The sequence below is a fragment of the Macrobrachium rosenbergii genome, chromosome 31, assembly GCF_040412425.1.
Source record: "Macrobrachium rosenbergii isolate ZJJX-2024 chromosome 31, ASM4041242v1, whole genome shotgun sequence".
Taxonomy (NCBI): Eukaryota; Metazoa; Arthropoda; class Malacostraca; order Decapoda; family Palaemonidae; genus Macrobrachium; species Macrobrachium rosenbergii.
In genome coordinates, this window is record NC_089771.1 from 25,020,195 (window position 1) to 25,036,351 (window position 16,157).

Below are 16,157 nucleotides of genomic sequence, written 5' to 3' on the forward strand. Positions count from 1 at the left end.
TTGAGTTTTGTATGGGTTTAGCTTCACTCCTCCTTAATTTGTACCTTGCACTAATTTTAGCTAAGTCTGTTTCAAAAGAATCTGCAGCCATAGGTCTATAGGTGGTAGACAGGATCAGTGCAGATAATGTAGCATCATCTACATAAACTATCTTGCTTTTTAGGCAGAACCATGTATCATGCTTATACAATACAGTATAATATAAATAGTAATTGGCCAAGAACAATAGCCTGAGGAACACTAGATATTGCATTTCTGTTGTCACCCTAGTGCTGGTAAATGGTCTTTTTCATTATCTGTGTTAAAAATTCAATATTAATACTATAATGTTCCTCTGTCTGTCAGAGTTTGAAAATACGGCCTCTTGAGTAACGCTGACAAAAGCAAAGTCAAGATCAATCATGAACTTTTTGACCATAATCTAAGGATTTCTTTATAATACAGGCCCATGCAGAAACCAGTAGATAATATTGAAGTTTTAGAAATTGGACAGTAATCAGTTGACCATGAGTTATCAGTCCTATATTCTGGTCATGGGGTAATATCTCAAAACAAGACCCAGTTCTATGGCATCATTCAATATGTTCTTTCAGTTATTTTAAGGAGTGGGCGTATGATAAAGGATCAGCTGATTAACCAGGGGTTAGTTTTGCTGGGATTCAGGTTTACCTTCCAATGATTACTCCACGTACTGATCTGTTCGAAATCTCTATTGTAGTTAGTATCCCCTTAATTAATCTTTTTGGGAGGGTAGTAACTGCACTAAGAAATAGCATATCTTCCTGCCCAGCCATTTAGTTTTCTTGTATCTGCTTCATCCAAGGTAGTAATGACATTGGAAGACTTGTGTGCCTCTTGATGTCTCAGTTCTTGCCTAATGCAGCACCAAGCCAGGTAGCATAACAAATAAACACAAGGTTTGTTTACATGGAGCACTGAATTTCTTTTAACTTCTGTATGGCTGAAGTCAATAGACTCAATCTTGTATGATTTCTCAGCATTTTGTTCCTTTGTACTTGTACGTTTGTTTGAATCTCTTAAATTGAACATCTTATGATTTGCTTGTTTAACTGCACTGTACTTTTATATAAAGAACACTCACTTGTTATGCATGCTGTTTGCATGCGTTTTCCTTAAAAGTCCAATCAGGTCTTTTTACAAAACATCATACGAGTAAGTTAACATCCTTTTAACAGTCAAAAATTTGAGATACTGCAAGTGAAGAGATGTGAACTTTAACATTCACTTGTGTACATTTTGCCATAGTAGCTCCCTTAGAGGTAAGGTATTTTAATCTGGCATCTTATTTTACTGACTTTTGTGGTTGGTTGTACTTTTTAGGTTTAGTTTTACCATGATTATTTGCAGTGCTGTGACTATTTTTACATTTTTTGCTGATAGAATGCAAGTGTTTGGGGCTTGTAGAGATTTGCACTGTGTATGTCTGTGAGTAATTCGTATCCTTGATTTGATTGTAAGATTGCCTTTTACAAGCTAATACATACTCGTACTGTTGCTAAGGCTATCGAATTCAAATAACTTTTCACTGTCTTGATTCTTTTGGCTGCAAACAAGTAAAACCATCTTTGATTGAAACAACAGACTCGTTCTTCATTACTTAGTAGAAACTAAATGTAATAGTCAAAGTAAATTTCAAGTAACATCTTGAAAGAATCAACATGACTCATTGAAAATAAAGGAATCATCCTTTACATGGGTTATGGCATCTTTTTTCAATCCGTCATAATTAATCCTCACTTTAGTTTTGATTCCTTTGTGGACCTGAATACTAGGTTGTTCACAGTCTAACTTTTTCAGACTCATCCCCTTTGCTTTTTTTTCAAGTTAGTGACCTCCTAATATGGTGATTATTGCCTTGGCTTCCGTTTCCTCTTGTATTAGATTTTTTATCTTGTTAAAGAAGAACTAAAAGAAATAAGAATGACTGTCATTTTTAATGGCATTTAAATCGCCCAATCCTAAGTCACGTAAACTGAATAAGTACACAGCTTGTGAGTGTTAGAACTGGCTCTCCAAAAAGTACATCAGTTCTCTAATGCTGCCAGTTTTTGTGTCTCTGACCAGATAAACATGGCATTTCAGATTTAGAGGAATTCTTTATTTGTTCACTGATTTACACTTTCAGTTTTTAGAATTGTAAGAAAATATTTCCACGTAAAGGGCAATCTTACATTGCTGTTTGTCTGCTCAGTGATTTGTATATTGTGATTTGTTCTCGATTTTCATTTTTAATTGCACTGAGTAAAATTTTTGAGTTTACATCCCATTTTACCCATTTATACTTAGTAAAGTAAACAAATCTCATGATGTGTTTACCGTAGAATCAAGCAACAGTATGCAAGGTACAGGATTTTATCAGCTTTTTTAACTTAACCAGTTGAGACATTTTAACTCTTAAATCTTAGCGTGTATCTGTTTACGATCTTAGGTCATTCGTTTTTCACATGAATTGATTTAGATATTATACTGTATTAATGTTTTTCTGCATTTGGCAACTAGTATAACTGTTACATTATCATACAGTACAGTACATAGATTGGTTGTTTGTGCTTTAGCATAGTTACTGTTAGTAATACGTATACAGTATATTTTTGTACATAGTTTGTAGTTTTTTGCATTTTGTATAGTTACTGTTACATTACCACATTGTGTTGACATGACACACACACTCATATGTATACGGGACTAGTGGAATTGTATTTTTGTGCATAAATCTTACGCATTAACCATTTTATGTTTAATATTTAGCTACTACATTTCAATTTTCAACTCTTTTTATTAATAAGCGTAATGGGACATCTCTTTAATGTTCAGGAAAGTGTGCATTATTATGTAATGCATATTTTGCTGCCATTACTGTGTTCAAAGGCACTGCGTTTTGTCCTACAAAAAATCATTAAGTGGCATGGGATCGTGGTGGCACATATTCTTAGAAGGAAATAATTCTCTCTCTCTCTCTCTCTCTCTCTCTCTCTCTCTCTCTCTCTCTCTCTCTCTCTCTCTCTCTCTCTCTCTCTCTCTTTTGACTGCCTTGAGATTGGGAAAAATTCTCCAGTCACAATACCTTAACACCATTCAGTAGACATAGTGAAATAGTCATTAGATTATTTTGTGATTATGAAAAATTAAACACCATTGCATCATTCCTCTTGAGTTAGTCAATCTCGTTTTAGGAAGTAAATTGATAGTTGTCGTAATACAAAGTAAGTGCTGGTACAGTAACTTGTATCGTACCAGAAATTAACATGCTGGCTGGTTCAGATTGTTATAAAAGATTTATGCACATAATTCACTGTACAGCATGTGTAGGGGGAGGTCCGTGCCAGCCTGAAAGTCCCTTCAATACATTTTAAATTTTTTGTAAATCAATTCACTAATATTCTTTTGTGGATTGTTGTACATACTGTGCTTTGATTTTGTTTACTGATAGCTATAGGTTAGTGTCCCATTTTGTTTTGTTTTTACCTTTGTCAGAGTTTATTGTCTAACCATCTCTTTTGCTCTGTACTAGTGGAAATTTGAAACTTGAAGAGTTCACTTTGAAAAAGAATTGTGTCACTTTTGAACATTTTTTATTATTAATATTAGGATACTCTTCCACATGTGGCTGCTAGAATAATTATTTTAAAGTGATGATTGTTAAATTAAACCATTTATTGTTTCTCTAAATTTTGTGCCCATGCTTTTCCATTTGGTCAAATACTGAATCTTTATATTAAGCACCATGATATAGTGTGAATATGTAAGATATTACAGTATCAAAATTGTTATATAAACTCAAATGAATAGGTGTGTAGTTACAGGCCTTGGGATATTTGCAACAAATTGAAGTATTCTTAATATACATATACATATTAGTTATTACATGAAGTCCAGCAGTGTGTGAAATCAGCCTGCCACATAATCTTCATATGTATGTATGGACCCTATATTTATAAAGAGACTTATTAATTGCAAATGAATTCAGTCCCACTAACTTGGAAGATCTTGTAAGGATCTTCTCCATGGAAGATCTTGGCTCTTCTCCAACTCATACTTCAGTTGTCCAGAAGGGAAGGCATCATTCCTGTGTGTGATTTTTTCAAAGTTGGTTTTGCTTCTGCAGCTCCCAGATTATTGCATTTTTTCTGTTGTTGGGATTTGTCCAATGTGTGAACTGAACTGTGGATCACTTTTTCCTTTATACTCAAAGGCAAGAGTATAAACGTTGCGCAGTTAGTGCCATAGCTGGTGACTTCTTCCTCTAAAAGGCCCTTTGGCAAGTTGTGGATGTTTCTTCTGGATCAGTTCACGAAGTTGTTGAACTCTAACCACCACTGGACATGTTTTATGCAGCTAGAATCAATGGCACTGGTGATGGAATTCATGCTTGAACTGCACCGCTGGGACAGGGTGTATTGAAGTTTCAGATGTCAGCAGTGTATCCGATGAATCTCATCACCCAATTTTGGCTTCTGCAAGAGTGGTTTCTGGGTCTCCAAGACCCTGAATGTGGCCGACCCCAGAGGAGTTTTTGCTTGGAGGAGACTGCTGCACATTCTTGCATGGAGGTTATCCAGCACAGCATCAGAGAGAGCAGCTTTTTAGAGATTGCTACACTGGCTATCACTACCACTAGCAGTACACTATTGCTGCCCATAACCGAGGGGAGTGGGTGCATGTCATTGCTTAGTGTGATAAAGTGCTGCCTCTCTCTTTAGTAAAAATTTATGACTCTACCGTCTTTTCAGTCTTCCTGCAGCATGGGTTTAACTTAGGGAACAATAACATTTTAGACTGGTTATGTCTTATGCCCAGCTGATTCTGCAGGGTATTGTTAAGCATTCAAGTTTGGAATTAACGCCAGTGCTGTATATCTTCATTAGATCGCCAACGTTGGTTTACTTTTCCAGACATGAGGATCAGGCAGATTAGTTATCCTTCATGACTCGGGAAGAGAAAGTAAAGCTTTTCAATTATTGAGGCTATTTTCTGTCCAAAGTCCAGTTTGCTGGAATATGGAACACAAGCACAGACAACTTTGAGACTGTCTCCAGATCAGGGAGAATTGTCAGTAGATGATACCACCTACCACTAAATCATTTGTCCTATTTCTGCTCCATGTGGACCTGTTCACAAAAGAAATCTTATCTTCATTTACTGTCCTTTTTCTGGGATTTCAGAGCAGTGAGAACAGATGCTTTTATAGAATAGTATGTCATCTTTTTGCTCCTTTTGGTACCATTATTGTCAGGTTTACACAGCTGGAAAGTTTCCAAGGCTCAGTTTATCAGAGGAACAGTTTTTTTTTGTATCCCTGCCATATCAGTGTCATGGGATTTAGGAAAGGTGATTTTTCAAAACTTTATACAAGATTGTTTCTCTGATGGGCACAGCTAGGCTCTTGAAGAGAAAATTTATTTTACTATTTCTTTGGATATACCTGTAAAAATTAGGTTACTTTATTGATTATAAGTTCTTTAAAAAACTGCCTACTTTGGAAAGTGAAGGAAAGGGCTGCTGGCCTCTCTTAGCCTAGCACCCTAACTTCAAAGACAGTTATCCCAGTTTGTGTTTAGTCAAGGCAGTGCTGGTTTTAGTAGCAGCCACAGAATGCAGCACTTTTGAACCTGTCTTTGTGAACCATGTCATTTGGATTTGCTACATTTTTTATTTGATTCTTAACATGTACGACTGTTTAGTTATAGAATTCCTTACACCCATTACTGTAATCTTGTTTGAACAGCAAACAGTGTTGTGAATATTTATCTCATTTTGACAGGTTTTATAATAAAAATTTGTTCTGCTCTTTGATTCTACCCACCAATAACTGTGCGAGAAATTATGACTTTATGCTAGAGTAGGTGCCTAAAGTAGTATATTGTAATGCCTTGCATTAGCCTCCTTATGGAGTGTTTGATTCTGCTTGGTAGATCTTAATATATAATGAATTTGCCTTTCAAATTTCCTTGTAACTGCATTTTACTTTTGAATCTGGGAGAGTATTATGGGGAGTTTAAAACCAGTGATCCTAACCAAAGTTTAAGAGCTGCTTCCATGGCTTCTAACAAAGAATGAAGGTATGTTGATGGCCTGAGTTCTGGGAATGTTATCTGTACATATACAGTACAGGCAGTCCCCGGTTAACGGTGGGCTCGGTTAGCAGTGATCCGGTTTTATGGCGCTTGTCTAGCGACGAAAATTTGCAATTTTCGGCGCCGATAATTACAGATTTCCACTTATTGGTGCCGATAATTGGGTATTGGCACCGATACATACCTAACAGAGGCGCCGATAACCGAAAATCGGTGCTTTTTGGCGCCATAACCCCTGAAAATCGCCAAAAAAGTGCCAAAATCGCCGATTTTCGGTTAGCGGCAATTTTCGGTTATCATCACACCCTCAGAAACAGAACCCTGCCGATAACCGGGGACTGCCTGTATATAGATAGTGGTGTGTGGACCAACTCATCTAAAATTCCATTTGTCTTATTTGGGTGTCATAAGACTAATATATCACGTCTTTGTACCAACGTTGTGTTTCATTGTCAGTTGTGGACTGCAGAAAGCATTCATGGGTCCAAATTCTTACACTCTGGAGGCTGATGCAATTTGCTAAAAATTTACTACTGTTGTGGAATACCAACTCTTTCATCTCTGTAAACAGTTGCCATTTTTACAGTAGTTGCCATGTTAGTTCCCATGCTATTGGACAATCATATTGAGACATTGTGTCAGGAAAGTTTTTGCATTCTAATTGTAATCACGTTCATTATCGTTATTGCTAAAATGACTTATTCATTTCACTTTGTTATGACTACAGTATACAGTGGGAACAGCTTAGTATTAAGGTTCAACATCTATGTTGATTGACAGTAGCAAGTGTCATATTACTGTGGTTTATACTGTTCCCACTTATTGATATATATAATTTAGTGATCATGATCAGGCAAAACTTTATTTGTATTCCTCAATTAGGGACACAACTATTTGCTAAGTATTTCTATGACTTTGTAAGTGTACCAAACTATCTCTGGCTTGCAATGGTGCTTAATATATCTCAAGTTCTAGGAGACTTCTTTTCACACTTTCACCTTTTATTGCTGTAAGATGTTTGTCTTGTTTCCCAGTTCAGAACAACATTCTGATTATTTATATGTATGTACAATGCAAAATGACATTTTTGTGCACTACAGTAATATAATTTTTTTTTCTTGTGCAAAAATGCTTGAATGTCGGAGAGAGCAAGAGAGATTTACAGTTATGTGACATATGTGAATAACCAGCAAATTATGCTCTCTCTCTTTCTTTCTCTTTATCACTCTTTTCAGCAAACACAATAGACTGTAGCACTGTATTAGGATAATATAATTCCTTTACTAAATAACTTGATATCAAACTGTGAAATGCTTTATTTGTTACTCATAAATTTGTAAGTGAAGTACTTTGAATTGAACGAGACTTCTTTGTTATATGCATGTTTAACAGACAGTCATCAGTCATATTGTCCAGTGAGAAAAGTTTTTACTCCAAACTGACAATTCTTCATTGAATTTATAGTGTAAAAGAATCTTGAGTTAAGTTCGACCTCTTTAAGACCTGCCCATCTATCACAACAGGGTTGTCAACCCCTGTCTCTTCCCTGTTTGCTCATAAGATACATTTTAGGCTACAAAAATCTCATATTCCTTGTATATATTGTGTGAGGTGTGCTGTAGGCATGACTTATGGTTCTTTGCAGTGTTCCTTTGGCCCCTAACTGCAACCCTTTGCATTCCTTTTGCTGTACCTCCATTCATGTTCTTTCTTCTATCTTACTTTCAGTCCTCTCCTAGCAATTATTTCATTGTGCAACTGCGAGGTTTTCCTCCTGTTACACCTTTAGAATCCTTATATTCTCAATTTCCCTTTCAGCACTGAATGTTCACACAGGTTCCAGCTCTTGACCTTTGGCCTAAATTCTATAGTCCATTCTCTGTATATTTTGTAATCTCCAATACCTCTTGTGACAATATCTTTTACATTATGTACTCATTACAAAGTTCACTCCCCACAGCTTTCCCACAAGAACCACTTGGTCACTTTCATGATTGTACTTTTTACTTTGCTTCCTTTTCAGTCACATGATTATGCTCAACCATTCTTCCTTTATGGAAGCTTGAATTTCAAGTCTGTGGCCCCTGTGGGCTTGTTTTATATGAATAGGGTTCATCTCCTAAATATGGTCACCATAAGCTTTATTTTGCATGTGTGGGTTTTCATTCTTCTCTCCATTCCTGCTCTTAGACTGTTTTGTTGTTTATTGGCCCCTCTGTTGTGCCATCTCTCCATTTTGCATTCATTTTCTTCATAATATTCCCTCATCGTTCTGTTATTGATTTTCATTGCTAATTTTTCCATTTTCATTGTACCAATAAATTCAGTGCAGGAAAGGTTTCTAAAAGCTTCACTTACATGGACATTACATAAAGTCATTAACCTTATTCCTGCATTTCTGCTGAATGACGTTATCTGATGGGAGGAGATTACACGGTTGTAAGAGGACTTTATTGCTCATTATTTTGTGTGTTGGACCTTGCAGTGTTGCAAAGAACTTCCCATAGGCCCTAAATGAGGGAAACCTGCTTGCAAATCACCAGGTTTCAGATCTTTTGATACGTCATTATTTGGTGCTCCCCATTGAGGGAGTTTGCTGGACATGGTAGCAACCACAAATAAAGTAGAAAAGTAGAGCCAGGAATATACAGTAGCTCCTCTTTAAAGCAGCTATTGTTTTGTTGTCCAAAAAGTGTTTTATCATCCTCGACATCAAGTATTTTAGTTATAACATCTTAAAGCACCTGTAGAATGTTTACCAACTACAGTACTAAAAATGAAGCTGTGAACAATCACACTACTTACCTCCCAAAACTTGGCTCCTAATTTAGTCTTGAAAAGAAGACCACCTTTAGCGCTAGGTATTGGTGTAGGCTATGCTTGTAGGCGAGCTTGTCAGACTAGTTTCTCATGGGAAAATAGGTGGTTCCACAGGATGGTCATTCTGTAGATGGTCCCTAGGACTGTCATTCAGTTGATGGTCTTACAATGACTATCATTCCTTAACTGACAGACATCTTTCAGAGAGAGGCACGTGATAGATTTGAACTTCTCCGTTCTCTTTTGGGCATGGAAAGCATTTAGAAGAACCTGATCCACAGGAGAGGATATGGTCCCATTGTGTATGGTTGAATTATATTTTCTTAGAACAGAATTATGGAAGATGATGAGAGAAGAGGCTAAAAAATATGTGTACTGTACTGTATAAAAAAGAAAGGGACAAAACTTGAGTCCAAGTGTTAGAGGAAGACTGGTATGGAAAGAAGAAAATGAAAGATTGAACTATTAGCAAAACCATGGAAAAGAGAAAAGATAAACTGGAAGAGATGATTAAGAGAAATAATAAGAGTACATGCGAGTAAATGAAAATCTAGAAATGAGTGTGCATGGAGTGACAAATCAACTTGCAGGAAGTTTGGCTTTAGAACCTCATTCAAGACAGTTAAATACTTTGAAACCACACTGAAAAGGTGACCAATCATTCGTGAGAATGGAAAAACGACTCCTGGTGAATCTTGATTCGAGAGCCTTACTAGTGATCTAAGTGAAGTATGTTAGTCTGTTTGCTGGAGAAAGTGAGAAAATGAGTGTATTTAAATCTTACTGGAAGTGAAAGTTGTAATGTGATGGTTTGGGCTAGAAGAAACATTTACTAAAGACGACCGCAACTTCTGTGTTGATAAGCTGTGATGTTTTGTTTAGCAGGTGTTAGCTTACATGTTACCTAAACACAGTAGCTTGAGTTAGCTGTTTAATAACTGGAAATAATTGATAATGAATATCTGGGTCATTACTGTAATTTGGGGATATTCACCTCTACGTTTTTATCCGTTTCTAGTTTGTGACCCTCATATGCTTGATTACTTCTTCCTAGTGGTAATGTCTTATGAGAATATTTTATCTTGAATGGAAGGCAGAACTGAGCTAATATCAATTCATTAAAATTTAATAGTTGGTATGAAGTGAGACTGATAGATTGAACTGTAAGTAGGATCTAGTATTAACGTGAGAGGTCAGAGTGTATGTATAGGAAAGATTTTCTTGTTGATACAGGAAATATTTATCTGGATTTACTGGTAAATTTAAAGATTGTTAACTCCTTAAAAAACACATTTGAAAGATTTAAGCTGATTAATATTTATATTTCAGTGATTTGCTGGTTTTCTTTATGTGCCTGTATGAATGTCAGGTATAGGGTTTTGTGTAGTTCATATATTTAAAGAAAGGGCTCTTCAGTGATTTAAGAATATGTTAGAAATCAAATACTGAGATTTATATATTTTTGAAGGTGTGAAAGCTACTGAATTTATGATGAGGGCTTGCCTATTTCATTTTCATGAAACAAAAATAGTCTCAGTACTTGATATTTACCACCTTTATTTTACATCATTGTGGAGCACACTGATTTTGAAAACATAACAGTGCAGTTGTTCTTGATGATTATTGACTGTTTATTTGGCAATTTATCAAAACATTTCCACTGTTTGTAATTGGCTGCATACAAAAGGTAGTAACCAAAGTGTTATGGACCAGTTATGCTGTCCAAACTTCTTTGGTTGTCTCTTTAAAGTAATCCTTTAATAATTACAGTCGTTTCACGTTTAACTGAAGATAAGAACAAAGTCTGTTGTATGTCATAAGTGCATTGATATTGCTGATATTTTCAGATTTAGTAAAGTAAAACTTTTTTTTTTTAATGAATGTTATGTATATTTCTTGAAATATTGAACAGTTCCTATCGTTAAAGCTCATTACCTTTAATCAAAGAGTTTTCCTCTGGAACCTTTAGGACTGATCAAGTGAATGAAGCAGCTCAGTGTATACAGGAAGCTTCGTCAATCTTTCCAATGAGTCACCACATCATGTTTATGGTAAGTGTTTTTGATTGTGTATAGTTTTGAATATTTTTATGGTTCATGCCACTTAATATTTAGGCTCCCAACATTTATAACAGAAGTTAACGACCTGTTTTGCGTGGGGTGGGCATGAAACAACTTAATATAAAAATACTGAAGTTAGGATACATCTGAGAGAGAACTGTCAGAAGAAGATATGTTTAGTAGAATAAAAAGTTGCGTAGTTATTTGCTTGTATTTGGAGGTTTCTATATTGTAGGCCCCTTTGTAACAGTAGTTGGTTTCACTTTAGGAATGCTCAAGATGAAAATAAATTGGACAAATTACAATGGAAAGAGTGACTGATGTGTGGGGTGGATTAAGTCAACTGTGAGATTTTGCAATTAAGAGTTTATATGTACAAACAAACGGAGCCTTTGGCTGTCAAGTCTATAGTCTGAATAACTAGGGCAACAGTATATTACACATTGTACTATTGATATAACCTTCGTTAAACTTTTGAGCATTAGCATCAACAGAACTGCTGAGAAGTCCATTCCACAGTTTAATGCTAAAAGGAACAGAAGGCTTCTTGTGTAGGGCAGTGTGACCTGCCATGTTATTAGAATTTGGACATGATATAATATATACGCTGCAAAGCAAGTTGTTCACATAATTTTTCATTTGTAGGTAGTAAGGGTGCTAATGGAAGTCCCCCATTGGAACGTAATAATTTTAAAATGGCCCAGTTGTCATTGCTGGGAAAAAGAAAATCAATACTTTGAGCAAATTTGTATAAAATGTCAAGATCCTGGGAGACTGGTGACATCCAAACAGAAAAAACTACTCTTAAGTATGATTAAACAAGGAGATATGTAAAATTCTCAGACACCTTGAATGAAAGATTTGTAAGGAGTATAGAAACCTAATAATTTGGTGTCAGAAATAAACAGGCACGAAATTAACATACTGTAGTAGTTTGGGTTGGGAGGCTAATTTGATAGAGATGAGGCCCAACCAGCACTCTAAAGTTCACAAAGGTACTTAAATATTTAAAAAGGCAAAGTTCATTCTCTCAGGGTAGCAATTCTTTGACATTCAAGAACTAAGGACTTGATGGTTTGTTTAACATTACCCTGCTTTTACAGAAGGGCTTGTTGCACGAGAAGAAGAATGAGTTTCATGACGCACAGATTTGCTACCAGAATGCGCTGGCAATCAACCCTTACCATATCAAGAGTTTGCGACATCTGGTGAGTACCTGGCAGTACTTGTGTCCAGTTATTTTGTTTTTATTTGCAAGTAGTTGACAATCAAGGAAATAATAATTGCAACTGAAGTGATTTATGTATTTCTTCGTCATATTAAGGGAACATAATTGCTTCTCCTGAATCTTACGTTGTTGAAGGTAGGTTTTGACGAAGCAGTTAATTCGAGAGGCTTACCAGTAATTGTTTTAATTTAGTACTTACCTAACCTATATAATGTCATTACAGTACTCTGTTACACTAGAGATAGGGTTATTGCTACTGAAAAGGCTGATAGAACTTTCAGAAGTGAGTAAGTAAAAAAAGAGACCTGAATAAAGCAGGTGATGCTGATACAGTATATAAACTGACTGTGGGTTTCGATCAGATCTGGAGATTAAAAACCTGATCATTTTTAACACCCAAAATCATTTAATGGTGTAGGAATAACACCCAAAATCATTTAATGGTGTAGGTAGGAAGCCATTAAGGTGAAGGAAACCGTCTGAAAGTAGAAAATTATTCTCCAGTCTCAGTAATGAAGACAAGGAGACAGTGTTATCATTAAGACGAAAATTGCCTTTTATCAAGGACTGTCAAAGAAAATTTATCTTAGAGCGGCAAAGAGAAGTGATGGGTTGATTGAGTCTTTCATGAGAAGCTATTTAAATAATTACTTAATGGCTAATAGTATTGATAATTAAATGTCAAAGTTCTCAAATATGACACCATATAAGGACCACTGTTATTGCCTTCAGTGATAAAGAATTACCTGTTGATGAGCAAATGATATTTCTGTCCATAAAAGATTGAACTGCTTAGAAAACAATAAAATATATATCATTCAGAGTAACAAAAACTCAACAATTTTATGGGTTAAACTTTCTCTTGAAAATTTTGTAATCTAAAATGGAGACTTTAATTGTATTTAAGTAATTCAGTGTGAAAATTTCTCAATGTGCCCAGGTCAGTAATTAATGTCTGAATGTTTCAAAATTATCTGTAGCATTTTGTAGATCAAGCAAAGCTTGAGGGGAATAAAACAATAATATGCAACAACGAAAGGTATTTTGAAAGTTTAAGGAAAGAAAAATATGGCAGACATTAATATTGCATACTTCTTAGTTCTTTCTCCTCTAGATCGAGAACGGGATATACTGTATATCAGGCCCACAATAATATTCAGTGGTGAATTATTGTTGATTTTATAAAAACGTTACAAGAGTTTTCGAACCCTGTCCTGGGTTCATCTTCAAAAATAATTCACCACTGAATATTATTGTGGACCTGATATACATTGCATACTACAATTGTTGGATAAGGGAATGACAAGTGAATGAACTAGGAAATTATGGGAAAGCAGTAAAATGGCAGTTTTCCTTGTTTTGTTTCTTAAAGATTTTCATTTTTTAAAAGGCTGTTACGATGCTAAAAAGTCTTTGCTTTTCCTGTGTTGACTCAGTATTTCAACCTTTGTCTTTACATGGTACGTATTTCTCTCTCTCTCTCTCTCTCTCTCTCTCTCTCTCTCTCTCTCTCTCAAAATAATTATATTTGCAACACATATCATTGGTCACCCTGAACTGTAGTAAAAGTAGATAATGTAATTTGATGGACTTGACGTGCAAGAATGTTCCTGTAATATTATGAAGTACTGTATATGCTTCAGAAACAGTTTGTTTTAGATAATAAGTAACAAACACGCACTGCAATGAAAGCATCAGCTCTTCTATCACAGAGCTCGTGTCATATTTTAATTTAATGGGTATTGATGGCCCTCTTCTCCGGGCTAACTCGTTGGGAAGGGGTTGGGTGGGAGAGAGAGAGAAAGAGAGAATTAACCTCAATCATGCATCTCTCACGAGGTCATCAAGTGCAATCATGCACTCTCTCTCTCTCTCTCTCTCTCTCTCTCTCTCTCTCTCGTTTCGTGTTCCAACGATGCGGTAGTTTTCCGGTCGGAGATCATCCGTAGATGTCATAAAATCCTAATCTCTCTCTCTCTCTCTCTCTCTCTCTCTCTCTCTCTCTCTCTCTCTCTCTCTCTCTCGTGTCAGTGATGTATTGCGGATGTACCTTTTTGTGTTCTGTGTCATTAATGTGATGTTTTTCTGTAATTGGAAGGTCATGATGTTTTGCAAATTTTATAATATAATAATAATAATAATTATTATTATTATTATTATTATTATTATTATTATTATTATTATTATTATTATTATTATTATTATTATTATTATTATTATTATTATTATTATTATTATTAAGGAGGGTCAGGTCTTTATAGCTGAAGTAACGGATTTCCTCGACGACAGTAACCGACTTTTGTTAAATAACTTATTTTCCTGAGGGCCGGTCTTCATTGACCGAGGCAGTTGTGACGCCAGATAATTTGTAAGGATGTGGGATGAGATTCACCCACTCTCTCTCTCTCTCTCTCTCGATGATTTTTAGACCACGTGTAAAAAAAATTTAACAAAGGAAACAGTAAGCCAGATAGTTATGATTCTCTCTCTCTCTCTCTCTCTCTCTCTCTCTCTCTCTCTCTCTCTCAGTTGTCACTGCTTCTGTGCTTCGTGAACTCATTTCAGTATGTGACGCATCAGCTTTCCGCTCTCCCAGGAGACAATATTGACCAATATTGACCACATTTTTTTTCCAGCTTTCCATTTTGCAGTTGCTCGTGCTTTTCTCGTGGCATGCATTGCCTAGTTTTTTTTCGTCTGCCTCTGCTTCACGTTAGGTCAAAACATGGTAATTTTTTATTGAATTTTCTTGGGGATGTTGTCTTTTACAATTCTTCTTGGAACGTCTTGGTGTTTTTTTTTTTTTTTTACATGTGTGGGCATTGTGTCTCCATAGAATTTGATTGTCATGTCACTGGGTTTGTGGCTGGGCTTGCTTGCGTGAGACCACCCAACCACCCAATAATAATAATAATAATAATAATAATAATAATAATAATAATAATAATAATAATAATAATAATAATAATAATAATAATAATAATTGTTATTATTATTATTATTATTATTATTATTATTATTATTATTATTATTATTATTATTATTATTATTATTATTATTATTATTAGGGAGGAGACCTTCTCTGAGGGCAGTAGCATTGAAAATAATGGCTGTTTCTGTGGCGTTCAATTTATATAGTCTTCTCTATTCTTCTTATCATTTCATGACGAAGATAATAAGAAGAATAGAGAAGACTCCATATAAATTGAATGCCAAAGAAACAGCCATTATTTTCAATAATAATAATAATAATAATAATAATAATAATAATAATAATAATAATAATAATAATAATAATAATAATATCTTTGTGTCCTATTGTTATTTGGTAAATAATCTTGTGTGCTCATTGCACTGGGCATTGTATAAGAAATTCTTGATCAGTTCTGAGAGAAGCTTTTGTTCATACAATGCCCTTCTGATTTGTTCATTGATTCAACCAGCTGCTGAGTTTTGATTTTGAATTAATGTTCTCCATTACCTTCGTTTTTCTGACGTACATTGCCGTGCAAACAGTTTGACAAGCATTGCATTGTTTGGTAAGAAACCTATACGGAAATATTTTATTTTGTCTGGCTTTTTCTCTGTATGGGGAAGTCTGCCTGTTGGAGCTTGCTTTGTGAAGTTGGTAACTCTGGAACTTTCTTTGTCAAGTTCGAGACCATGGTTCGTCAAGTTAGTGACGGTAAAACTTGCTTCTTTGAGTGAGTGACCTTTAAACTTAACAAAAACAGTAATAATGAAGATGAAGTTACGTTAGCATATAATTCTCTCTCTCTCTCTCTCTCTCTCTCTCTCTCTCTCTCTCTCCTCTCTCTCTCTCTCTCTCTCTCTCTCTCTCCGTCGTGAATATCACCATCGTAATATCGTGCATAACTGAGGTAAAATTGGGGAGTTTATATTACGCATCGAGAAATCACGTTCCATTTTTTAAAACTTTTTCTGCTGCAGTCT

At 35.4% G+C, this 16,157-nt stretch overlaps 1 protein-coding gene across 20 annotated transcripts in view; it reads left to right on the forward strand.

Annotated features, from left to right (window-relative positions):
- Ttc7 (tetratricopeptide repeat domain 7) overlaps positions 1-16,157 on the forward strand; it is a 196,376-nt gene that overhangs the window by 43,921 nt on the left and 136,298 nt on the right. For all 20 annotated transcript variants that reach the window (XM_067132463.1, XM_067132474.1, XM_067132455.1 and 17 more), the window contains 2 exons: positions 10,885-10,966; positions 12,079-12,183. In XM_067132463.1, coding sequence (XP_066988564.1) covers positions 10,885-10,966; positions 12,079-12,183 — 187 coding nt within the window. The remainder of the gene's footprint in view (positions 1-10,884; positions 10,967-12,078; positions 12,184-16,157) is intronic.